This window comes from Lonchura striata, chromosome 4A, assembly GCF_050655825.1.
Source record: "Lonchura striata isolate lonStrDom1 chromosome 4A, ASM5065582v1, whole genome shotgun sequence".
In the NCBI taxonomy this organism is placed as follows: Eukaryota; Metazoa; Chordata; class Aves; order Passeriformes; family Estrildidae; genus Lonchura; species Lonchura striata.
This window is the reverse complement of record NC_140742.1, coordinates 6,487,237-6,512,241: the sequence shown is the minus strand read 5'-3', so window position 1 is coordinate 6,512,241 and position 25,005 is coordinate 6,487,237. Positions and strand designations below refer to the sequence as shown.

Genomic DNA, 25,005 nt, shown 5'->3' with positions numbered 1-25,005 from the left:
TCCACGAAGCACACAGCCATGTCAGCCCCAAGCCTTGCTGTCACTCAAACCTCAAGGTTTCAACATACCCAAACTCCTTTGCACCACAGCTGGCCAAGGGTTTGTTTATGCCCTTCATTCTTGTTTTCTCACGCCTTTCCAATTTTTGCTTCCAGTAGTTTGCCCTCTGTTTTATAGATGACTCTCCCTTTCAGCTCCCAGATCCTTCCGGATGACTGCGGTGAAGGGGAAGAAAGTAAACCCCTTTCTCTCTTACAAAAACAAGCATCAAATGCAGTGGGACAAATTTCTCTGGGACTTCATCTCCCACCTCCCTGCTCCAAAGTATGGTACAAACCCAGCAGGTGTAAAAGCCATCAGGTCCCCTCCATGGGACAGGCACTGCAAGGGAAACTGTGAATCTCATGACACTCTGCTGGCCACTCAAGATGGTGTGTTTTTGGGAGGCAGTGTCCTTTCAGGGCAGAAGCTGAGCTTTTCCTTCCGTTCTGGAGCAGAGCTCAGCAGATGAGCACATTGCAAGCAAAGGAGAAGTTTTCTGGTTTGATGCAACAGAGCAGAACCCTCTGTGGCTTTCAGAAGAAAAATGTTCCGTTGCCAAGAGGTTTTACTAGAAACATGGAAAACATGCTAAAAGTAAAATAAAGAAATAATCACACACTTGTTACCCAGGGAAAAACACCTCAGCACTGGAGACAGGCTTCTAATGTCTTACTGTTCTGCTACTTGTGACCAAAGTCCTGTTGCTGCCCTAACTAGAGGAGTACATGGGGGCTGGTCCATCTGCTCTCCCCTTCTTAACTCCTGTTGCCTTCTTCCTCTGTAGTTTCTCCCAGGCTTCATTTCTTCCAAGGAAGGTGCCCAGACCTTGTCAGAGCAGATCAGTGCTGGGAGGAACCACAAGATGCAAAAACCATGGTGTTACATAGTCAATGAGTGAACCTGGAGCTCAGAATTTTTAACAGCAAGAAAACTTGCAGAAAAAAACAAAGCTAATTGAAAATTAATGAGGATTATATTTGGGAGGGGGGGGTCGGGAGAGGGGGAAGGAGAGTGCCATGTCATGTGTTTTGGGCCTAGATTTGCTGAGGTAAGGATGGGGAAGCTGAGAAATTTTCAGTTCTCTTCCCACCCAGCACTGACCTTGCACCATATGCTACTGCCCTGCGTGAGCATGGCTGCAGCTCTCCATTCCCCTCAACTCCTTTGTTCTGTACCACCCCTGGAACTGCTGATGCCAGCAGCTTCTGCAGCATGGTGTCTTCAGGGCTGGCTGCCATGAGTCCCACAGGGACAGACTGGATCCAGACTTTGCCTCCCTGGAGGGCAGCCTGACACCCAGCACAGCCCTCCCTGCATGGCTATCACAATGCTAGTGAAGCCCCCACAATACAGGCAGGAGATTTTTTTCTCTGATCTTTCCCACCTCACATCCTGCAATTCAGAGGTGTAAAGCTAAAAGTGGCTCTACAAAGCACTCAAGCACTCAAAGTGACCCTGCTGTTAGGCTGCTGACCCAAGAAGAGATGACCCATGGCAGCAGAGATGAGCCTTGTGGGTGAAGTCAGGGCCAAGCAGGAGGGTGTGTGTGACCTGAGCTCAGCTGCTTCCCCATGCTTTCCTTGCTGCACCCACTGATAGAAAAAAGCCAGTAATTCTTACCAATTTGGTTTGATAAAGCCAGGAGGCATTCCTCCTCCTCCCTGCCAAGCCTGCAGGACAAAAGGATGCTGGCTGGAGGCACAGAGAGGTCAGAACTGACAGCAGCACTGCAGTACAGGCAAGATACAAACAATTAACATTGATGAGGCAAATCAGACTGCTGAGTGACAGTGTACTGTAGGGAATGCACTGCAGCTGAAGGCAGGAATTGCATCCATGTTGCATGGCCAGCATTAGTAATCACACAGGTTCACTTACATCCCCCAGAGTAAACTGGTGTCCATCTGTTGTATTCAGAGAGGTTCCTTACTCAATCATTATCCAAATGCCTCAAAATTCTCTCTATTTTATCAAGCTTCTGGCCCCCATACCATAAAAATTAAATTCCAGCATTTCTTTTAACATCAGTTCTTATTTTCCAGGAGAAAACTAGTGGGTGATAGTTCAAAGACTCATTCCCTCTCTCTCTGAGCACTGAGCTCCAGTCTGATAGCAAAAATGGCATTCCTGGGACATCAACCTCCCCTCTGTGGTCCCTTTACCATGCTGTAGCAAAAAAAAGAGAAAGACTCAAGCACAGGCAGGATGTATAACCAGTATTTGCTGAGCTACAAAAGCCAGAGGATCTCCATTTCCAGCACAATCCTGGTTCCTTGCAGCCTGGGATGTCTTAACAGGAATACACATGGGAGAGTATCCCTTGCTAGTGTTCCTGACCGGCAGCATTGCACCAACTACTCCTGGATTTACAGGCTAAAGAATTTCATGTTCTCACTCCTTCAGATCCTCTCTTCCTGGGTCCTTCAGGTTGCTCAGAAACAACTTGCTCTGTAGAAGTGGGTAGACAAACTGTTGGCTGGGGGATCCTGCTCCTGCAGGCAGGGCCTGGTCTGCCAAAGACCAAAAGGTTTTGCAGCTCCTCTGGGCAAAAGCAAACAGTGAGAGCAGAACAGAGGGACAACAGGAGGAGGAGTTTCCTTCTGCTAAGTTCATCAGTACCTGCAGCCCTGCATGGCTGCTTATGTGGAAAAGCTGGTACCCTACTAAAATCCTCCTGCTTCATACTGAGATTCCATTGCAGTCACAAGGTTCTCATACTCAAGGCTTTTCCTGTCTTTCACGGTGATCTTTTCAGTGCTAGAGCACATTTCCTCCCGTAGGCACTTAACAGGGACTTCCACCTCAGGGTGCAGCAGGGCGACCTCTGCAGTGCTGCGGCTGGGACAAGAGAGACACGAGTGAGAGGGACGATTAAAGCAGATGGCACTTCATCTACATCTTACAGACAAGAGCTACCACACAGTCTGTGGAACAGCAAAATTCATACTATTCTAGTGAGGATATGTGGGGCTCTGAAAGACACTAGAAAGTGATGTTAAAAGAATTACACAAAAAGAAGCATTGGTTAATACTAGTCCTATAAACTCTCATGGCATTATCTTGTTATACTCTAAAATTACCAGCAGACAGTCCAGCCTTTAGAAAGTAAATACTAGGAATATTTGTGACAAATTGCTACAGATTGCTATGGTGTGTATCTGAGTAGGAAAGCAGTATGAAGGTGTTGAAGACTAAGATGAGTTCGGGGCAGATGTGTTTGTATAATCATATGCTAATATGATTACTTTGCAAAGTAATACTTGGCCAAGCACTAAGACATGTTTCTTATGGAGAAAGGCAAGTGTAGAGGGAACTTAAAGGAAGAGCTGAAAATTTCTGAATTTTGCTTTGCTAAATAATGGCAAGAATTTCCCACAGAGAACAGGTATCCCATAGCATGTGACAAGCACAGCAAAACACCCAGAGTATCTTTCTGTTTTTCTACCATATTAAAAAACAGTCTGGCTATCTCCTGTGATCAGGTCCTCATGTTGCTAACTAAACTGCCAAGGTGTTCAGATCCTCTCCCTATAAGGCAAATAAGTCTTTGCTTTTCACTGAGCAAAGAGGCTTTTTAGGAGCAGATACCAGTACAGTGCCCTCAGTCTTAGTACCCTAAGTAGAAAATTGCACTTACAAAGCAACTTCATAGAGAGGTTCTGAAAAGAAAAAGGAAAAATAATCTAAGATATGCAGTGACTTGTTTTACGTGTCACAGAGCAAAACCCAGCTTCCAGGTGTTCCCACGTTTAGGGAATAACCCTCCCACGGGTTTCTCTCTGAAAGGGATCAACCTGGGATGGAGTGATGGGGATGGGAGTGATGGGGATGGGAATGATGGGGATGAGAGTGACAGGGATGGGAATGATGGGGATGGGAGTGATGGGGATGAGAGTGACAGGGATGGGAATGATGGGGATGGGAGTGATGGGGATGGGAGTGACGGGGATGGGAGTGATGGGGATGGGAATGATGGGGATGGGAGTGACGGGGATGGGAGTGACGGGGATGGGAGTGACGAGGATGGGACTCTCCCCCGCCTGCCACCTCGGACCGGGCCCTCCACCGCCCGCCCTCCCGCCCCATCCCATCCCCTCCTCCTGGGCTGCCCCTGGGTTTGGGGCTGCTCACCGTCCTTCCGCCGCCGCCGCCGGCCCCAGCACAGCCCCGCCGCCAGCAGCGCGCCCAGCGCGGCGCCGCCCAGCGCGGCCGGCAGCCCCAGCAGCAGCGGGGACGGGGCGAGCCGCGGGGAACCTGCGGGGGGACAGCGCTGTCACTGCGGCCGGGGGACACGGCGCCAGTGCCCCGCTGCTTCGGACGGCCTTTAAGTCCTAACCGAGAAGGGGCCGAGGCCACCTGGGGGTTCAGCCGCTTCCCGGCAGTCACAGAATGCCGGGATGGTTTAGCTTGGAAGAGGTCGCAAAGCCCATCTCGTTCCACGCCCTGCCGTGGGCAGGGTCTCCTTCCACCAACCAGGCTGCTCCAAGCGCCGCCTAACCTGGCCTTGGACACTTCCAGGGGTGGGGCATCCCTGCGTGAAAACAAGCAGCAAACTTCAGGCTGCAAATGTCCCCGCCAACAGGCGTGTGGGCGGGAGTCAGGAGCGCAGCTCCTGCCTGGATAATGCCTAGTATTTGGCATGCCAAAGTTTGTTCCCTGCAGCCGTATCTGCCACAAGCACAGCCACCAGATATGGAGCTGGTCTGGGCTGATGTTTGCCACCCTGCCCTCGCCAGTGCAAATCTGGTATTTTCCAGCATGAGACTCCACTCACCTGTGCCTGTGAAAGGCCCCACTGGAGCAGTATCCCTCCTGGAGACCTGTGTCGTTGGGACTGGATCTGTTAGTGGAGAATGGTGGATGCATTGCAGTCCCACTGGGAAAATGGGGTCTGCTCTGCCAGCCTAGACTCACCCATTATCCTGTGTGTGTCTTGCCATCAGGCCTGGGGCAGCATTTGGCACTCATGCTCCCCTCCCTGACCTTCACCCCACAGGTTCCTGGCAGCCCTGGCTGATACAATGCATCATTCCCAGCACAGCCTGGGAATGCTTTGGCTTTGCCCTCCTAGCACTTCCCTAGATTTCCAGAGGACACCTTCACTCTCTCTTTCCTATGGTGACTCCCTGGCTGGCCTGGGGGGCTTTGCCATCAGCAGCACCATAAACTTCATGAGGTGTGGAGGCCTGTGCCAGGTCTCTTGCCCCAGAAAACCTCCCTTTGAAGCTCTGCAGCCTCAACAGTTCAGGTCCCAGATGGACACAGACAATATTTTCTTGTCCCATCATCTGGCAAATTCTCAAGCAGGGGGGTTACCAGCCTCTGGTGTTGCCTCTGGGTAACAATCCAGACACAATTCATACACAGCATAGGTGCTTGATCTGGCTGTGGAAGAGCAAACTCCCTGCCTCTGTCTCCTCCTGCCACAGAGGTGAATAACCCTGGCCTGGGCACTCACCTGTCACTGTGTGCTCCATGTCACCACTGTCTTCCTGATCGGTGGTTGAGAGGTGTCCATCCGTGGTTCCCCTGCTCGTCTGCAAGGCCGCTGTTGTGGCGGGCAGACCTGCAAGGTTAGAGGGAGGGAGAGGCTTACACAGGGGTTTGACCACCATGGTGATGCTGCTGTGGTCCAGAATTCCCCACAGGTGGGAGCAGGAGGAAGCAGCCCCCTCCCAGCTGACAGCAGGGGGATGCTGTGCCAGCAGAGTCAGGCAGCACCTGCAGCACTGAGCCCTGTTCCCCTGCTGCTCCCTCCCGTGTGGGACTGCTGGGAAAAGCACCACAGGGCTTCAGCCAGAGCTCTGTCCTGGGAGCTCAGCGAGCTCTGCCTCTTTCACAGGCCACTGTGTGGTGCCTGTGCTTGGCTCTGCCCTCAGGGGCATCACAGCTGTGCTGAGCCAGTAACCAGGCAAGGAGAGCTGCAAGTTTTCCACCAGGCACCCCTCCTGGAATTGTTTAGACTGAAAAATACCCGTGAGGCCTTTGAGTCCAACCTGTCACACACCAGTGCTGCAGAGCCTGGCGGTGTCAGAGCCTGGCGGTGTCAGAGCCTGGCGTGTGTGGGCTGCAGTGTGTCTCAGTGTGTCTCCTGAGACACGCAGCTGGTGGTGGGGAGCAAAGGCCAGTCTGGTTTGTTCTGCCACTGAATTACCACTCACTTGTTCCTTGTTCTCAAAATAAAGCCCCGACCGACTCCTTGTCTAAACTTGCTGACCTGCGGCAGGCAGCCTTACAGGGAGAACTTCAGAAAACCCACAGAGGAATAAATAAAAAGGAATGTTTGAAGTAGAAATCCTCTTTTGCATCAGAAAAGAGCAGTTCCTGAAAGAGGACGAAACGGACCGGAGGAAATAGAGAAGGACACAGAGCGGAGCCAGCGGGGAGGGCTGTGTGCGAGTGCTGAAGGCGTTTGGCATTTCCTTCTTCGCGGGCAGGGAAGGAGGATGCTGCTGTTTGCCCTGCAGAGGGATTTCTCCGGGGGCCGTGCCGCGGCTCTCACCTGTCACCGTCAGCTGCACAGCATCGCTGCGCTGCACGGCGCCGGCCCCGGCCCTGTTCTGCGCCTCGCAGAAGTACGTGCCGCTGTCCGAGGGCCGCAGGCTGGGCCAGGCCAGCTCAGCCCCGCTGCTCAGGAGCTCGGCCGTGCCCGCCGCGGCGCCGCGGAACCAGCGGTAGCTGATGGGAGGGGACCCGCCGGCCTCGCAGGTCAGGCTGGCGCTGGCCCCGGCCGGCAGCGTCAGCCCCGGCTCCGCAGCTCGGATGATGGGCTTGGTGGCTGCCACTGGAAGACAAAGCACAGGGGCCCAGGTCACGGAGGGCTGGCTCTGCTGGGGACGGTCCCCCCGGCACAGCAGTTCTCGCTCTTGCTGTCGGTGCCTTCCCGGAGGAAGGAGCTCGGCTCCCACATCACCTCCCTGCGCAGGCTGAGCTCAGGTAACCTGCGTGTTAATCCCGGTTACACCAGCTGTGCCACCATTGCTGCCGCCCTTTCACAAAATCCTGCTCTCTGGGGTGGGTGGCTCCTTGCAGAAAGAGTTTTTTCTAGCACACAATGAGGATGCTCGGGAAGGGGAGAAGGCAGACTTGGCTCACACAGCCCCCACTTGCTGAACCACAGAGCTATTGGTTGCCTGCACAGAACCAGACCTGGGTATTATCTCAAACATCATGGGTTCAACTAGCCCATCAATAGATCCAGCTTGAGGTTTACATTAACTGGCTCCCTTCCCCAGTTCATTCCTACCCCTCCATGTGTTGAGAAGGTTAACCAACACAGCAAGGGAGGCAGATGCTTCAACCCCCAGCCTAGTGTGGTGTGAAAGACTATTCGCACCAACACTGGTCCCCCCTACCTTGTTGTGGTTTAACCTGGCTGCGCAAGAGCAGGACTTTACTGCTGGATTTACCTTTGACAACTTTAACTGTAGTGGTCACCTCTTTTGTTATCAAGCTGTTATCTGTAGACCTCCAGGTGATTTGACAAGTGTAGTGTCCACTGTCAAGCATTTCGAGGTTCTGAATGAGGAGTGAGGCATCCCCTGGGCTGTGCTTTGGGACACTGACTCGGCCTCGGAATTTAGACAGCAAGATGTGGTCACCAGAGCTGTCCCTCCGGAAGACAGTAGCGATGCTGGAGTCCCGCTCCACGCTCCATCGGAGCGTTTGCTGCGTGAAACCTTCTGAAGGCACATAGGTACATGGTAGAGTGGCGGATCCCATCCATGTGCCCGTGACCTGGTGGACACTGGACAGATCCAGGTGGGCTGTGGGGAACAGCAGTGGAAGGGAAGAAATCAGAATGCAGCAGAGGAGGGAAACCCCCTCTGGATAGACAGGACTCACCGGGCAGTAGGTGCCAGCATGAGGCCAGGTCTCAGATGTGCTGTAACCACAGCACTAAGCCAGCCCACATCATCAAGCATGGGGAAGTGAACAGCTGCCTTGACCTCATGTCTATTTTTATTGTGTTTCTCTCTGGGCACTTGCCAATTCTTAATTCTTTCTCAGTACAAACAGTCTCCTTGTGAGCAGGAACGTTTAGGGATTTTCCCTGCAGTACTGAACCTGAAATAGGAATGGTGGACCAAAGCCTATCCTTTTGTTTTAGCCTTGGGAAACTTCAGACCTGACCCAGATCAGCACCCTGCCAAGTGTCCAAGTAGGCACAGGAGAAGAGTGGGAAGATTTTCTCCACACATTCTTCCAGTTTCTCCAGCTGCCTGCCCATGGTTCCCACATCTCCTCTGGGAAGAGCCTCTTGTAAGTAACAAATCACCTGAATTTCATTTTACTCGGCTCATCTCTCCCAATACCCCTTATTCTTCCCCCCCTTCCATCCCTGGAAAGACACTGGTTATATTCAGCAGCTTTAGCTCACAAGAAGTTGGTTGAAAGGCAGATCCCTGTAATCTGCAAAGCCATGACAAAATGGGGAATATACTTCAACCCAATTTTCTAAATGTCAGGAACAATCCTGTGCTTTTGTATACAACTTGTAAGAACAGTTTTCTCTTATTTCCCAAAACTATCCTCTGCTGCTGCCAGTGTCCTACATGCCCTGAGAAAGGCTATATTCACTCAAGGGAATAGAAATTGAAGCCAAGGTTCCAGTCCCAGCTTTCCTGATGCAACCATAGATTCACTAAGTAAGAGAGACCAAGAGGAATCAAATGTGCCGGCACCTGGTCTCACAACTCTTCTTCTTCCCAGGGCCATGCTAACAGAACAATGAGGATAAGTTATTAAATTTAGAATGCATATTCCATCTTCACCAAGACTGTTTTCAGAGCTGGACACCACAGTGAGTCCCAAAAAACTGTATTCTGCCCTTGCCGTGGGGCAGTGAAGCTGACTCTCCCAATACTGCCCCATTTGCTGCACTCTTGAAACCCACCTCGTTGTATCTGATGCCAAAGGAAATTCTCACGAATTCTCAGGCTCTGTGGTTAATACAATAAGCTAAAGACTTTCTAATTGACTTGTCAATTAACAAAAAAAAGATGCTATTAATTCAAAAGATTTTTGCTATCCTCTTAGTACTCTAATTTTTTCTTATACATTGAAGCATTTACTCACCGTTGCAGCTGATGAAAGTCATCACAAACACCACTATCCGCTCAACTTCTCCCATTCTCCCAGAAGTGCAGGTTTGTCCTTTCCCCAAGAGACTCCCACCCTCCTGAGACCAGATTGCAAGTGAAGAACACTTCCCTTTATTCTGTCCTTTGTCATCAAGGATCCTCTTTCTGAAACATCACGAGTCCATTTCACTGCTGAGTTAGGTGAAGGGTGAAGGAAGGAGAAAGGCTGTATGGATCTTTCCAGTCCCATTCGCCATCCCCATCCACTTCTCTTGATGCAGCCCAGGACCCAGCTGCCTTTTTGAACTGCAAGTATCCATTGCCAGGTCATGTTGAGCATCACAGACTCTCTCAGCTCACATTTCTGCTGCAATAGTCCAGTTCATGGGCAAAAGTCATGTTCTGAAGGCACACGCTGTGTTTGCCAAGGAGGTGACTTCTGACTGGCAGCCAAGGGACATTCAGAGTGTGCACTATAGGGTATCTTTAAAAGTACTTCCAAGAATTATCTAGGTGTGATACACAGGAGTAGTGCTTACAATTATTACCAGAAAGAGAAGGATTTACAGAAATATAAGAAACATGTATAAAAGCAAATCTACTGATCTAGTGAATTCTGTTACAGGGGTTGAATGGTAGAGCAACTTTTTGGGATTTATTCAATAGCCATGCCTTAGTATATGGTTCTGCTGCACCAGGAAAACAGAATCTTTTGCAGATGTGTCTGAGGGGCAGGGAGTTGTTTTCTACTGGGACTGGGAGAGAAAGGTAAATGGGATGGTTTTGCCACAGCCTTGTCCCATCACAACAAATACCTGTCTGCATGGGCTGAAACATTCACCTTGCAGCTGAACCCATCTCTGGAAGTGCTGCTCCATGTCAGTGACAGTTTATTCCCTCTCTGCTAGGGTAAGGAGAGCTGGAAATTATCTTCATTTTCCCAGAGTCAGTAAGCTATGAGAAGTCATAGATCTCATTTCAATCCCAGGTAGAGGCATGCCCACCCGTGGGGCCCTTGCTGACTGTGATTCCAAGTTCCACCCTGCTGATCGCTGTGGTGGAACTTGTCTGGAGCAAAAAATAAATGTTGTGCTGCAAGACCTGTTGCAACAAATTCATCCAGGACTCTGAGAGCCCTGTACCAGCTGCCATCCTGCTGAGGAAGATGATGGAGGCAGCCACACCCATTCTTGCAAAGCATATCTATGTAAGACATTGAAACTTGATTTTTTGCTGCCTTTTCTTCTTGACATCTTTGCTGCAGCTGCCAATGGGGTATCAGTGCACATGGCCTGTATCCATCTGCCCATGCTGCCCCTGAGAAGATTTTGGCAATGTTGAGTCTTGCCTAAAAGCAAGCAAGCAAACAGAAAAGTGCTTGTCAAAGTTGCTAGCTGTGTCACTCAAAGTGGGAAATGTGTCCACTTTCACAGAGGTGATTAAAACCCAACCCTTTCCACACCCTGATCCATGACTGGCAGTAAAGCCTTGTCCCAAACAGTCTCCTACACAAAAGAGTTTAAGAGAAGCTGGGTTTTGGGGAACACACCCTGAAAGAAGTTGAAAACCCAAACGAAAACTGCTGATAGGATTATTTTTTGAACCGGACATGCAAGACTTCCTGAGGCTCTAATTATGCAGGATTAAAAAAAAAAAAAAAAAAAAGCAGCACTATTTAACTAAAGCAGACATGAATAACTGTAGTTCCCCAAATGTGATGTACATGACATCTTTCTCTCCCTGGACACAGACACAGCTCCCTGAGTCACACAGCCCATTTCTTCCTTACTGAAAGGACTTCTCATAGTTTTGTATCTGAACAAAAGAAGAAAAATCCTTCGAAGTCTCAGACATGTTGGCTAGTGACCTGGTTTATTAAAATGCAGTATTTTATTCCAGTATCTCTGCTCTGGGTTGAACTTGCTGCTCTCTCCCATGCTGCACACTGCAGCCTGTCTCCCCAGGTACCCACCTTCCTCCCACACACAGGACAGGACCCTCTCTCAAGTGTAATTTCTTCAGGTACCACAGCTCAGGCGCTCTTTGTTTTGCCATTTCTGCTACTCATCTTGGGCTAACTACAGGTGCAGAGTAAAGTCCCCATGTCCCCAAACCTGAGCACAGATGGTCACTCAGACCCTGTTCATAGGGACCAGCTTTGCTGAGCCTACATCTTACATTCATCTTCTGACAAAGTTTGCCAGTGGCCAGAGAAGTTGCTACCATTTTTTCTGGTGATAAATAAGATCCTCAGCATTCAAGGATATGAAATTCAGTACCCAACTATGAGCAAATGACCAAAAAGTAGATAACATAAGAAGAAAGGCCTTAAAGTGCTCTTTTTCAAACATATGCACTCAAAAAAACCCCAATTTTTACTTGAGACTTTATTGTTTAGTCCAGCCATAGCTAACTCATGGATCTGACTCAACAGAGTGTATTTTACTAAGTACTTTTTGGATGTCCCTCAGAAACTGATTGTGTGACCTCCCCCCAGCCATTCACACCACAGTGCTGTCACATCAGATAGTCACTCATCAAAACATAATCTTGTTCCACTTAGAGAAATTAGTGTAAATCAGCATTTTCCCTTAAAGCATGTGTGACAGAAACATGATGTACAAGTGCTCTCTCTGAAACACTCACTTCCCTTCCCAGGATTTTCCAGGTCAATGACATTAGTTCTGGGTTGCTCTTATCTTGGCCAAATCCCTGTAAACAGCTCCTGATTCCAAGAAAGTGACCCATGTGTACGATGTCTTCTGAGTTCCTGTTTCTTTCCTGGTGCTGCAGGTGGGCTGCAAGCCCCCAGGCCATCAGAGCAGTACAGATGTCCCTTACCTGCAGCCACCACACACATCACTGCTGGTGCCCTCTGGAGTCTCAGCACCATCTGATGCTGGCTTTTTCCAGACTGCCCAGTTCCTCCTCTCAGTGCTCTGCAGAGGCTGACTGAGCTCTGGGTTTGCTAAACAAAACTGCTGGTCCGAGATGATCTGCTGTGACTTCAGCTCATCCTCTGCCACTGCCCAGGGTGCACAGCAGCTGCTCTTCTGCCCAGGTACACCCTAGACCAAGTCAGGACCTGGACCTTGTCCAGCTGTCCCACAGTGCAAGCAGACACAAAACACATGGAGAACGTAATTCATGGATTTATTTTGAGTTTCATGAGCTTGCCTTACAACAGCTGTATTTAATATCATCAGCTCCTGGTGCTGGCTGTCCAGCCAGGATAACATTGCTGTTTAACCACATTGGGAGGGCTGCACTGCCCATGACTTTGTAGTGCAGCTGGTACTGAGTGGTTTTGGGGCAAGCTGTGGGATTCCTTGCAGCCCTTACCCATGGGGTTTCAGCAGTGAGAGCTCAGACCCCAGGGTGACTGACCACCCTGTCCCTCAGTGGGGCACCCTTTGTATCTCTGCCTTCTCTCAGTGTTCCTCTGGTCACATCAGACCTCTTGGATGAGGAGCACTGCAGGTCATTCCAGGTGGCCATATTCGCCCTTCAGTGGCCACAGCAGTCAGGCTGAGCTCAGTTGGATGGGCTGTGCTCCAGCACCTGCAGCGTTTCCTTCCTGCCTCCTCTGACCCCACACATGCAGAAACACTCACACCTGTTTTCTCCACATCTGCAATAAGCTGCATGTACATGTTGGCAGTTTTCTCCATGACAGCACCAGTAGCTGCCATGTATTCCCATTTCGTTCAGAAATCAAGATGTCCCAGCCCTTGATTTTTAAGTACATTCTTAACAAAGAGAAATAGAACTTGTAGCACAGGAGAAACTATAAGGTCACTGATAAGTGCCTGGACAGTGTGCCTGGTAGTTTGTGCATTCTGATTAACTTTTTAGTCATTAATTCCTATAATTTCCATTAGACCTCTGGCTCTCAGCCCTGGGTGAGCAGCACAGTGTTCCACATTTATTTCTGTGTTGCATACAAAGAAGTACTCTTCCTTGCCCTTTGAAAGTGCTACCAGATAATTATCACTAATTTCTGCATCCTTTTCAGAGAAACTGAAACAAATAGCCCCTTCACCTTTTCAGCCCTGACCCCCATAGGCACTCTGCTCATTTGTTTCTTCTTTTTCCAAGAGATGGTTTGCACAGATGTGGTTTTGTACTGATAATTATTCTTTACAATGTTTCTCAGTAACTTTTCTTGCTCTGCTAAACCCAAGATGAGGCCAACATGCACACATAAGGTAGCAACATTCCATGGGCTTTACAGTACCACAGTCATGTTTTTTGACTGGAATATCTTTCCATGAGCACCTTGCACTCCCTATGAATTCTGGTGAGTTTTGAGCTGATGCTCAGAGACCTGCAGAGGCAGAGCTGTCCTGAGTGTGAGCAGCACAGCTGGGGGCCCATTAATCCTGTGCCTATGATACCAGTGTCTTGCTCATCTCTTGGGTCACTCCCTCTGTTTTACATCTGCCTGCATGGCCTTTAGTGGGATACAGAGGATTGCCCTGTTCATTATAAAAAGGTCCCTCCATAACTCTGCTTAATGGATTTACTCAGGCCAGTAGAAATTATTCATAACTTACTCTTCAGGCCTTTTAAGCTGGGAGGAAAGTACTTCTTGAGTATCTAGTGAGGGGCTGTGAGTGGCTTGCTGGCATTCCAAAATGAGCCAGTTGTGCAGAAATGCACACCAGAAAATATATGAGGCATGTGTAAACAATCCTACCCCAAACTTATGGAAAAGTACCTAATTCCTTTTAAATATCCATCATTCATGTGAAGAGAGGATAGAGATCACAAGCTCAGAAAGAATGTGCCGGGTTGCAGTACCAGAAGCAGCCAGAGCTGTGGCCAGTGTACCCAGACCTTGCTGCAGTGCTGTGGAGAGGGATGAAGGGCACCACAAGGACAGCAGGGGACATTTCTGCTTCCTCTAGTGTGGCAGGTTCCTGAGTTTCTCTTGGCTTTAATCTGCCTTTCAGTGTTTCTGTAAAATCTCTCTTAAATCTGTGCAGCATCAGGTGGGCAGGAGAGGAGCCATCGATGCCCAAGTCAACCACATCCTGCCCTGCTCACCCACAGGGATGGGGATGCTGAGCAGCCCTCCGTGCTGGCTCTCCTCCCACCACACAAAGGAAACACTGGTTCTTTTGGCCAGATAAAGCAGTAAGTTCAGTGCACTGCTCCTAGCCTGGGACCTGCCTGCTGCAGCATTCAAAGGGCTTTCTTGGATAGAGGTGGTGAAAGGGAATCAAGGAAAACAAAATCAGAAATTCTACACAGCAGTCTGTAACTGAAGTTCCTGCATTTTCACTGCAGGGACTGTCAAGAGAGAGCAACCACTGCTTGTCCAACCCAGGGTCAAAAAGGAAAATAAATATGTATTTTGTCTGGGTAAAGGTGCTCCTCAGGACTGGTATCCGCAGAGCATTGTTGGTTTTCAGGAAGTGTCCCCTACTTCATACTCAGACTCCTGGGGGTTTGCAACAGAGTCAGACACATTATTTACTTCTTCAGGGACTTTGTTTTCTCCAAGCTCTATCACATAGCTGTTTTCAGTGGCAGAGATGGGTTCCTCATAATGACCTGTGCTTGAAGAAGCTGCTGCTTTCATGTTATGGCTGAAATAATAATAATAAAAAAAGAATAGCAACTAGAGTAAACAAAGCATCTCCAACCATCAGAATTTTGACAGTATTATGGTCTGACTCAAACCCATGTAAACTTGGGCCACTGGACTATGACAATATTCTGAAGGAGAGGATTTTGTCCTTTGCCTTCTGGTGGCAGAAAAACCTTGGGCATTGTAGCAGCATCACTTCCAGCCCTGAGGAATTTTCCAGGGAGAGGCAGCAAAGGGCATACAAGCAATTAAAAGATTACCACAATTTCTTGCACTGGCACAGTGAGATAAGTGCTGAAGAGAAATATTTATAAAAAGTATTGGAGGAAGGGTAAATTGAGAACTGAAAGCAGTCCACATCCACTGTCTGGCTTATGGTATCTAATATTTTTTAAAGGAAGATAGGTCCTCTGAGGATAAATGTCATCATAGCATTTGTTCCCTTGCTCAAGAGTTCAAATGTTACTTAAACTGCTGCCTTACACAGTGCTGGGGAAGCCTAGCACTGGGATGCTGGCACATCCCACTGCAATACTCAAGTCAGCAGCACTTTGCACCTAGAGAAGTGGCTCTCCTTCTATGTTTTGACCAGATTATCAGGCTTTCCAGTAAAACTTCCACAGGTTACAGTTAGATCAGGATGTGAAACCTGAGTTTAGAAATAGCTATAACTTCCTTCCTAGCTATGGTTAGAAGCAAATTCAGCCAGGGATGTTTTGAGGATAAATCAGAGTATAATTAATGGTCTCTAGAAGGGGAGTTCCTTCCCTTTGCACTTGAAGAAACACTGGGAATTTAGCCTATAAAAAACACAGAGAATTTAGCCTTGGCAATCATCTTCAGTAGCCCACCCTGGGCTTAGGAGTCAAATAAGCAATGCTTGCTCACTTCTACAATTCTGACATTGCCATGAAAAAGATCTTCCTTCCCACATTCTTTTTTGCCATGGAACGCCCAAAAGCCATCCTACAATGTGATGCTGAGCTAACTGTGAACCTCTTCACCCAGACTGCTTAAGGGGGTTTTCATTATGACAGCTAATAGCAGTGCCTTTTATTTTTGCTCTGATACATCCCCCCAGGAGTCATCAATGTGCCAGATAAAGGATTATACTCACAATTTTACATCATAGACTTGAGCTGGAAAAGAAAAAAGATATTTGTATCAATAACTTGCATTTAAATTCTTAAAAAAAAGAAATTCTTTATCTTCTTGGTTTAAGAAAATGACCTCTGAAGAGAGAACAAAAATAACAGCCTTGGATATCATGTCAGGTGGGTGATGACTCAGTTTCCCAGGATTCAGTCCAAGAAAACAAAACCAACCCAGCTATCACACAACTGGGTTATTTTGACCCAATGTCAAAGATAAAGTTGAAGCTAGAAACTAGAACTCCCCAGTTTCCCTATTCATTAGAAGTTCAATAAAGAACAGTTTTGAAAGTGACTATTCTGGATGCCTTTAAAAAAATAAGGATAAAAATAAGAAAAATGGCAAAAGAACTATTTGACAATTTTATTATTAATCGGTAGCATGGAGTCATAAGAAGCTCATTAGGATAACAAAGGAGAAAATGAAGTTCTGTGGGATCTCAAACCCCACAGCACGCCTGTGTGCTCCCTGCACTGCCAGTGAGGAGGGGCCTCCCAGGAACTCTTGGTCAAGGGGATTTCTGGCGGCAGTGCAGGAGAGACAGAGGCATTCAGTGAATGGATCCTGTGACCAAAGACCAGAGAGGAAACAAATTCATATGGAATAGGGAGAACTGACAACGACCTCTTCCCTTCTGGGTGCCAACTACAGGAACTACTGAACAGCAACTGGTGCCAAAGGCACTTCCCAGCAGCAGGACAGGATGAACCCTCTGCCAGAGACTTTAAAGATTTGGAACAATGAGCCTGGCCAAGCAGGAGAGTCTGAGCCCTGGGATGTCTGTGAGGAACAGTGAGAAACAACCATCCCAAAACTCTTTGGCAGAGCAAGCCACACACCTTGGGATGGGCTGCAGGGCAGGGGCTGAGCTGAGCTGCCCCAGGAGCCAGTAGAGGGATGAGAGGGGGCAGCTGAGGAGCACCAGGGCCACTGCTGCCCCAACCCCATGGCTGGTACCTGGAAGACCCTCCTGACTGCAAGGACTTCTCTGCCTCTTTGGACCTCCCACCATCTGTGTCATCTACTGCCTGCACAATGCAGGTGCCAGAGCTGCAGCTGGGGGCTGCAAGCTCTGCTCCAGGCCCCAAAACCCATCAAAGGAAAAGCCATGCTGGGCAAGTGCAAAACATTCAGGTTCTCCAGAACATTCTACTCACCGTCTTTGGGCTTTCTAAGGCAAGTGATAAGAGAGATGACAAGGAAAACCACAGCACCACACACCACAGCAATCAGGATGACCATGTACAGGGACAATCCAGTCCTCTGGGAATCTAAAGCAATACAAGAGAGGATTTTCAGACAGAGGAGTCCTCCTGGGCAACAGCAACAGCAGGAACATGACATTTACCATGTCACTGAGGACAGTAACAGCCAGCCCTGCCTGAGCATGTGGGGCTGTGTCCCCACAGAGCCTTGGTCCTGTGGCTCTGAGTGGGTGTTGTGTGACCCAGCACTGTGTACACCTCACCAAGGGACCACAGCTGTGCAGACAGTGTCCATCTCATGCTGAGGTGACTAGGGATGTGAGCTAGGCAGGGTAATTGCACTGCATATCAGGAAATGAAGCTTTCCATTCCGGGGTGCTGCTCAGTTCTGTTTGGAAAGTGTCTAAACCTGTCCCAATGCTGCAAAGCTGGAGAATGTGTAGATCTGCTTGAGGCACACACTGAGGCTTTTCTGCTGTTTCACTTTTGACAGTCAAAGATAAAAATGGACCGACTGCTCAGGAACACAGCAACACATTAATGTGTGCCCCATATATCAACTTTTCTTTGTCATTCTTCCATAAAAACATCCAGAGCCTTTTGAAGCGTCACCAGGAATTGTATGGGTCCTTTGAGAACAGATCTTAATGCAATTTGCAGCTAAAAAGGCAGAATACTCATTTTTACTACAGAGCATCTGGTTTGAGTCCTTAACCTTCTTCTCAGCTTGGTTTTGCTCTTACTTACCACGAATTGTTTCATTCTTCCCTGGACGTCCAACACCACTCTCAGGAGTTGTTGCTGTTATGAGCAGATCTGGAAAACAAACATAAGTTAAAGTCTGACAGTGTATTTCCAGCCCTCATTTTAGCACTAGGAGATCTGGGATTCGAGCTGCAGGATCAGAAGAGAACGCCTCCAGCCCCTCTACAAAGCAGTGAAAACAGGAAAACTGCAGAAATGAGCACTATATATATGCTATATTATAGGGAGAGTCCATGTAGTACCATATAGTTACTGGCTGGATACTATATATAGTATAAATACATACAAACAAACTACATAGACACACAGCAGGTACCTGTGTGCATTTGTATGTCTGTGCACACACACCTGCAGTAGTGGTGGGGCCCCATGGAGTCCAGGAGATTCCTGAGGTACCTCCAGACACCAGCTCTGTTTGAAGCTTTTCTGCAAGAACAATCAACACCTGTCAGCATCTTCCCTCAGCTTCCAGTGACTGACACCAGCTTCCACAATACCCATGTGATTGCTGGGGCACCATAAATCCAAAAGAGGTATAATCCAACCATAGAAAGTTTCTGCATGCAGACCTGCTCTAGTCCAGGCAAAAATCCCCACATCCCACAAAAAACAAATGGGAAACCACAAGCCCTCCCTCAAAACTGCTGTTCCTGGTCAAGTATGTGTTTTCAGTAGGGTCTGAGGAAGCTTTTGCATCCCTTGTGTCTGCTACAGGAGACACCAGATCTGCCTCCCCTAAGCAGCCTCCACTCAGGATCAGATAACAAGCAAAAAAACCCTTTAGAGAAGAACCAAACCCAGAACATCCCATCACATATGAACTGCAATTTAGGAAATAGCAATTTCAGCAGTCCTAAGACATGTACGATTCTCTTCTACAAAGAGCAACATATAAACCCTCTGTTGACTGGAAACTGAGGGAAGGAAGATGTTTCAGAACCATCTGAGTTAAAACCTGAGGCATATGGTCTGAAGTTCAGTAATGTTAAAACTCTGTTCCCCAGCAATAAAACCACTTCCAAGCACAGGCATCACACGGCCCCAACACCCCATCCTTGCCAGCAGCTGTCACAGCTCTTACACTGACCAGTGGTTGAGTGGTGTCCCTCTGTGGTTCCCCTGCTCATCTGCAAGGCCGCTGTTGTGGCGGGCAGATCTGCAAGGTTAGAGGGAGGAGAGGCTTACACAGGGGTTTGACCACCATGGTGATGCTGCTGTGGTCCAGAATTCCCCACAGGTGGGAGCAGGAGGAAGCAGCCCCCTCCCAGCTGACAGCAGGGGGATGCTGTGCCAGCAGAGTCAGGCAGCACCTGCAGCACTGAGCCCTGTTCCCCTGCTGCTCCCTCCCGTGTGGGACTGCTGGGAAAAGCACCACAGGGCTTCAGCCAGAGCTCTGTCCTGGGAGCTCAGCGAGCTCTGCCTCTTTCACAGGCCACTGTGTGGTGCCTGTGCTTGGCTCTGCCCTCAGGGGCATCACAGCTGTGCTGAGCCAGTAACCAGGCAAGGAGAGATGCAAGTTTTCCACCAGGCACCCCTCATGGAATTGTTTAGACTGAAAAATACCCGTGAGGCCTTTGAGTCCAACCTGTCCCACACCAGTGCTGCAGAGCCTGGTGGTGTCAGAGCCTGGCGGTGTCAGAGGTGCAGTGTGTCTCAGTGTGTCTCCTGAGACACGCAGCTGGTGGTGGGGAGCAAAGGCCAGTCTGGTTTGTTCTGCCACTGAATTACCACTCACTTGTTCCCTGTTCTCAAAATAAAGCCCCGACTCCTTGTCTAAACTTGCTGACCTGCGGCAGGCAGCCTTACAGGGAGAACTTCAGAAAACCCACAGAGGAATAAATAAAAAGGAATGTTTGAAGTAGAAATCCTCTTTTGCATCAGAAAAGAGCAGTTCCTGAAAGAGGAGGAAACGGACCGGAGGAAATAGAGAAGGACACAGAGCGGAGCCAGCGGGGAGGGCTGTGTGCGAGTGCTGAAGGCGTTTGGCATTTCCTTCTTCGCGGGCAGGGAAGGAGGATGCTGCTGTTTGCCCTGCAGAGGGATTTCTCCGGGGGCCGTGCCGCGGCTCTCACCTGTCACCGTCAGCTGCACAGCATCGCTGCGCTGCACGGCGCCGGCCCCGGCCCTGTTCTGCGCCTCGCAGAAGTACGTGCCGCTGTCCGAGGGCCGCAGGCTGGGCCAGGCCAGCTCAGCCCCGCTGCTCAGGAGCTCGGCCGTGCCCGCCGCGGCGCCGCGGAACCAGCGGTAGCTGATGGGAGGGGACCCGCCGGCCTCGCAGGTCAGGCTGGCGCTGGCCCCGGCCGGCAGCGTCAGCCCCGGCTCCGCAGCTCGGATGATGGGCTTGGTGGCTGCCACTGGAAGACAAAGCACAGGGGCCCAGGTCACGGAGGGCTGGCTCTGCTGGGGACGGTCCCCCCGGCACAGCAGTTCTCGCTCTTGCTGTCGGTGCCTTCCCGGAGGAAGGAGCTCGTCTCCCACATCACCTCCCTGCACAGGCTGAGCTGAGCTGCGCCGCACATGGGTCCTGCAGCCTCTGTAAACCTCCCACACCGGGCAGACAGAGTGCAAACACGTGCTGGTGAGGTTTAGTCAAAGAACAGCAATGCAGTATCCCCACTGTTGCCTGCCACTGGGAAACACTGACCCTTTGGCTACAGATGGAGCCTGGGGTGAACTGGTCCTTGAGGAGCCACAGGTCCTCCCCGAGCTGCAGGGTGCTGTGTCCTGGGTAGAATTTCTCTCTGACCTATTTGCTGTTTCTTGCTGGAGGCTGAAATTGTTCAGAAAAAAGCTTCTGCGTGCAAGCACACAGTCACTGCCTACCTGCTCTAATTCCCAAAAGCCTTCCCTTCCTGAACAGCCTCCTTCATCGATTTACCTTTAACAACCTCCAAACTGGTGGTGATCTCCTTTGCTATCAAGCTGTTGTTGCTGTCTCTCCAGGTGACCTGGCAGGTGTAGGTCCCTCTGTCAGAGATCTCCAGGCTCAGGATGAGGAGAGACACATTTCCTGGGGCATCCTTTGGGATGCTGACTCTGTTCCTGTACTCAGACAGGAGAACATGGTCCCCGGCGTCATCCCTCCGAAAGATGGTGCCTGAACCCTTGTTATGTACCACAGTCCAGGTGAGGGTTTGCTGCACAAGGTCCTCCACTGGCACATAGGCACAAGGCAGAGTGATAGACTCCTTCCAGACCCCCTTGACCTCACTGGGGCCACTCAGGTCCAGAAAAGCTGCAGAAAGAAAGGAAGATGAAAGTTAAGCCACAGAACAGCCAGGGTGAAGGCAGGTCACAGGTGGTGAAGCCATGGCAAGAGCATTGGCAAAGAGAACCCACCAGGTGAGAAACACAGCAGTGGGGAGTGTGAGGGTTGGGCTGCTCAGGGGTGGGTTATCCAAAAATCAGTGTGGCATGAAGACGGGAGGTGGCTGATGGCCAGGGTGCAGCCTGATGCTTTCCTGCCACCACCAGCACTGAGTAGAGCACAGGATCAGAGTTATTGGATAACTTAGGCTTGATGCAGCCAATGTCTGCTCCAGACATCCCCTTGGGGCTTCTGAGGAACAGCAAAGACTTCCCTCCTCCACTGCCAATTTTGTTTTTCTGAAACACACCATTCTCTCAGCCTAAGCCAAACACGAAAAACTTAAACCACTGGGTAAAGAAACTGAAAACTCTTTTCCTGTAAAAATTGCCATTGTCCCAGTACATTTCTCTCACTCTGAGGACTAAACACTTCCCAAAACAGAGTCACCCCTGCCAAGCACACGCAGACACTGCAGGGCAGGGGCTGTGCCCAGCCCAGACTCACCGCTGCAGTGGAGAAGGGAACCCAGGAGCACGGCTGCTCGCAGCACCTTTCCCATCCTTCCTTCACGGCTGCCCCCTCTCCAGCCGGACTGACCCGCTTTTCCCAAGCTGGGGTAAATCAGGAACACTTCCCTGCCTGGGTTCACTCTGTCACCAAGCATCCGGGACAACGGCTGGTGGTTTTTCCTTCCTCTTTATCAGAAAACAAGTCTCTCAGAGACCACTGGCAGAGGCGTGGGCAGACCGGAAATCCTAAGGAAGGGTGCAAAGAGGAAAGTGTAAAAATTACTTCTGTGTTATTTGGTATTTTCTGCTGAGTACGTTTGTCCCCCTTCTGTTTTTTAATTTTTTTTCCTTTATTTCTTTTGATTCCTAGGCAACCATTTCTTCATCTTTTCAGCCTCGTGTTGCTTGCTGACAAATGAGCTTTACCATGCAATTACACACACACAGGTCTGAGAGAAAACTCACAAGGAGTTGAACCGCTTAGGTCCTCATAATTCACTTTCTCACTGGCTTCTATGAAACCCACCACTTTGCTTTAAGTTAAGGTTCATGAAACCCCTTAAATCTTTACATTACCAGTGCAAGACTGGTGATTGTTGTAGGCCTCTTCCAACTGAAATATTCTATATCACTCTATCATATCTAAGAGAGGATGAATTCAAGTATACAAACCTAAAGTAAAAAATTTCCCAAGAGTCGCAGATACCTACAACCCTCCTTTATCTCACAGACAGATCCTCCCTTCTCACAAAGCAATTTAGCTGCTTGGTTTAATTGATTAATTGTTTTCAATTACAAGCCCTAATTGGGGCCATACATTCCTCTGGTGCCTTCAGACTACTTGGGAACAGGTGAACATGGAAATGCCCAGAGAGAAAAAGAGAAACTTGTCACAGTAGAAAATCTTTGAGACCATGAAATAATGGTTTCTTTACTGTAATGATATATTACTATTCATTTAATGTGATAGTTAATCTCCATAATTCAATAACTGAGCACTAGTTTTGTCTAAGAGAAGTATCTGTTTTCTACTGAAATATCCCTTTCAAGGGATTTTACTGCCTTTTGCTGTTTTCTTCTGCTCCAGTAAAAGAATCTCTTCTGCTTCCTTGCATCCAGTTGAACTGAAATGAGCCTTTGCTGTTGTTACACTCAAATTCAACATCCTGTCCTCAAATACAAGTAATCAGACTAATTCAATGCAGCCAACCAAATCCCAGTCCCTGGTGTGGACACAGCCCTCCTGTAGTGCCAGTGAGACATGGTTTGGGTCTGTAGTGGCACAGCGGGATCCTCCCTTGTGGACCTGTATTCCTCCATCAGACATTTCCCATGAGATGCCACTCCAGCCTGCAGCCACTGGACAGGGAGAAGCAGCAGAAGCTGCTGTGGGCTGCAGTGTTCAGGCACTTCTTGGTTTTATGAAGGAAAAGGCCACGTTAAGTAAGGTCAAATAATTTGAACTCCTTTGCTGGGAACAGAGCTTGCTGGAGGAGGGTAGAAGCCTATGTTGTCTGGAACTAAGTAGAAGACACTGGTTTGGCTGGGGTAGGGTTGTCTTCACAGTAGCTAATATGGGGTTATGTTTTGCATTTGTGCTGAGCACAAGGTTGACAATATAGAGATGTTTTTGTTATTGTTGATCAGTGTTTACATGGAGCCAAGGCCACACTGGTGAGGGGGCTGGGGGTACAGGGGAGATGGAGAGGGGACACAGCAAGGACAGGTGACCCCAACTGACCCTGCCACATGACATCACACTCGGTGTAGAAAGCTGGGGGGGGAGGAGGAGGGAGATTTGGAGTGATGGTGTTCATCTTCCCAAGTCACCATTACCCATGATGGGCTCTGCTCTCCCGGAGGTGGCTGAACACCTGCCTGCCCCTGGGAAGCAATGAATGAATCCTTTGTTTTTCCTTGCTTGTGTGCCAGCTTTTGCTTTCACGATTAATGTGTCTTTATCTCAACCCAAGAATTTTCCAGCTTTTACCTTTCCAATTCTCTCCACAGTCCCACTGATGGGAGAGTGAGCGAGTGGCTGCGTGTGAAAACACAATAGGAACCAACCAGGAAGCTGAAACTCAAACTGTGTGACTAAAAAAGGTGTGTAGGTATTTTTCATGTATTTACATTTACCCTGTTGGCTGGGGGAACAGTGGCTGGATAAGCTTTACCCTTTAGAAAATGCAGTGCCAGGCACCTGTAGCTAAGGTGACTGTGGCAGCAACCCCTTGGTTCTGCTTTGGGCATCTGTGATACCATCATGCTGCTTTTCAAAACGAGAATCTTGTTTTAGGAGACAGCAAAACATTCTGAGCATGGATGGATGAGGTGGCATCACACAGCCCAGAAGAAAACAGAGCAAAATCAGTCTTTCTTGTATTCTGGAAAGCTGTTAGCAAGTATAGAGTAGGTATGAACTGATGGCAAGGCTCCCACGGTTGGTGTGAGGAGGGCTGGGCTGGAACAGTGCAAAAGATCTGAAAGGAGCATGCAAGAGGAACTTGGCACTTTCTCAGTCTGCACTCGCCGTGCCTGGGAGCGTTCTGTGGATTCCTTGCACACAAATGATAAGGGAGAGCAATCTTTCCTCCCCAGACACAGAGTGATAAAGCTGAGGAGCCAGGCAGCAGCCATGTGTGCTGATGCTGAAGGAAGGAAGCTGCTGCTACAGCGAGGCCCTGCGGTCATGGGTAACAAACTGGTGACAGTAGCCCCACCCAGGCTGGCACATGGGGGCTCAGTGCCTGGCCACTGGCCCTTGGGCACAGGCTGGGCAGGAGGTGCACTGGGCTGCAGATTCAGCCAGCTTGTCATAGTCTGTCCATAGCTCCACATGCCAACTCCACTGCCGTGGCCTTGTCCTTATCCTGAAGAGCAGCATGTTCTGTAGAAAGATCCTTTTTCTTGGCAGTGGAAATGATCAACAGTTCCTTACTTCTAGGAAAATCTCACAAAACCTGTAATGCTTGTGGTGCCAGTTACCCTGGGCACGGTCTGCACAGGGGTGCCAGATCTGGGGTCTGCCTGATGCTACAGATGATCTGGGCTGTTCCATTTCCTTATGTTATCTCCAGTGAATATTTTAATCCACACCTTATGGAGCCGAGGGCCTTTCCTACTGGGGGTCTATGGAGAACATGTGCACTACATCTGGTGTTATTTTTAGTATACATGGTATTTTGAGCTTTCACATCAACTCTTTTGAAAAACCAGTCCCAGGTGCTGTTCTCCCACGCTCTGGAAACAGACACCAGCTGCATCATGAGACCACACTCCAAGTGCATGAAAAAGTCTTAATTCTGCAAAAAATCGGTAAACAGGTTTGGGAAACATTGACACA

General features: G+C 49.2%; 2 protein-coding genes across 8 annotated transcripts; both read right to left on the bottom strand.

The window, feature by feature from the left end:
• Positions 1–589: 589 nt before the first annotated feature.
• VSIG4 (V-set and immunoglobulin domain containing 4) lies at positions 590–9,370 on the bottom strand. Of its 3 annotated transcripts, XM_085570932.1 has the most exons (8): positions 9,121–9,250; positions 7,452–7,808; positions 6,545–6,826; positions 5,501–5,608; positions 4,817–4,882; positions 4,174–4,296; positions 3,680–3,701; positions 2,566–2,880 (listed from the first exon to the last, which is right to left on the bottom strand). In XM_085570932.1, the coding sequence occupies exons 1-8, from the start codon at positions 9,173–9,175 to the stop codon at positions 2,706–2,708; spliced, it is 1,188 nt and encodes a 395-aa protein (XP_085427058.1). In that variant the 5' UTR covers positions 9,176–9,250; the 3' UTR covers positions 2,566–2,705. The 3 variants fall into 3 exon arrangements, with proteins under 3 accessions (XP_085427059.1, XP_085427058.1, XP_085427060.1); XM_085570933.1 differs by lacking the exon at positions 3,680–3,701 and having other exon boundaries at positions 590–2,880; positions 9,121–9,370; XM_085570934.1 differs by lacking the exons at positions 3,680–3,701; positions 4,174–4,296 and having other exon boundaries at positions 2,637–2,880; positions 9,121–9,370.
• A 2,891-nt stretch (positions 9,371–12,261) lies between these two features.
• LOC110480483 (V-set and immunoglobulin domain-containing protein 4) lies at positions 12,262–24,905 on the bottom strand. 5 transcript variants are annotated; one of them, XM_077786500.2, is made up of 10 exons: positions 22,239–24,905; positions 21,658–21,908; positions 20,722–21,078; positions 19,916–20,197; positions 18,931–18,999; positions 18,192–18,269; positions 17,826–17,894; positions 17,031–17,144; positions 15,839–15,860; positions 12,262–14,719 (listed from the first exon to the last, which is right to left on the bottom strand). In XM_077786500.2, the coding sequence occupies exons 2-10, from the start codon at positions 21,815–21,817 to the stop codon at positions 14,539–14,541; spliced, it is 1,332 nt and encodes a 443-aa protein (XP_077642626.2). In that variant the 5' UTR covers positions 21,818–21,908; positions 22,239–24,905; the 3' UTR covers positions 12,262–14,538. The 5 variants fall into 5 exon arrangements, with proteins under 5 accessions (XP_077642626.2, XP_085427061.1, XP_085427062.1 ...); XM_085570935.1 differs by having other exon boundaries at positions 22,335–24,905; XM_085570936.1 differs by lacking the exon at positions 18,192–18,269.
• Positions 24,906–25,005: the final 100 nt, after the last annotated feature.

Excerpts from the sequence above, each read along its gene's own strand:
- VSIG4 (XM_085570932.1), bottom strand. The coding sequence starts at position 9,175 with ATGGGAGAAGTTGAGCGGATAGTGGTGTTTGTGATGACTTTCATCAGC. Across the intron at positions 3,702-4,173 it reads GCGGCGGCGGCGGAAGGACG|AACCTCTCTATGAAGTTGCT; the intron begins GTGAGCAGCCCC and ends TTTTCTTTTCAG. Across the intron at positions 2,881-3,679 it reads CCTCTCTATGAAGTTGCTTT|CCGCAGCACTGCAGAGGTCG; the intron begins GTAAGTGCAATT and ends CTCTTGTCCCAG.
- LOC110480483 (XM_077786500.2), bottom strand. The coding sequence starts at position 21,817 with ATGCTTGGTGACAGAGTGAACCCAGGCAGGGAAGTGTTCCTGATTTAC. Across the intron at positions 21,079-21,657 it reads TTCCCTTCTCCACTGCAGCG|CTTTTCTGGACCTGAGTGGC; the intron begins GTGAGTCTGGGC and ends TTCTTTCTGCAG. Across the intron at positions 19,000-19,915 it reads TGTGCAGCTGACGGTGACAG|ATCTGCCCGCCACAACAGCG; the intron begins GTGAGAGCCGCG and ends CTAACCTTGCAG.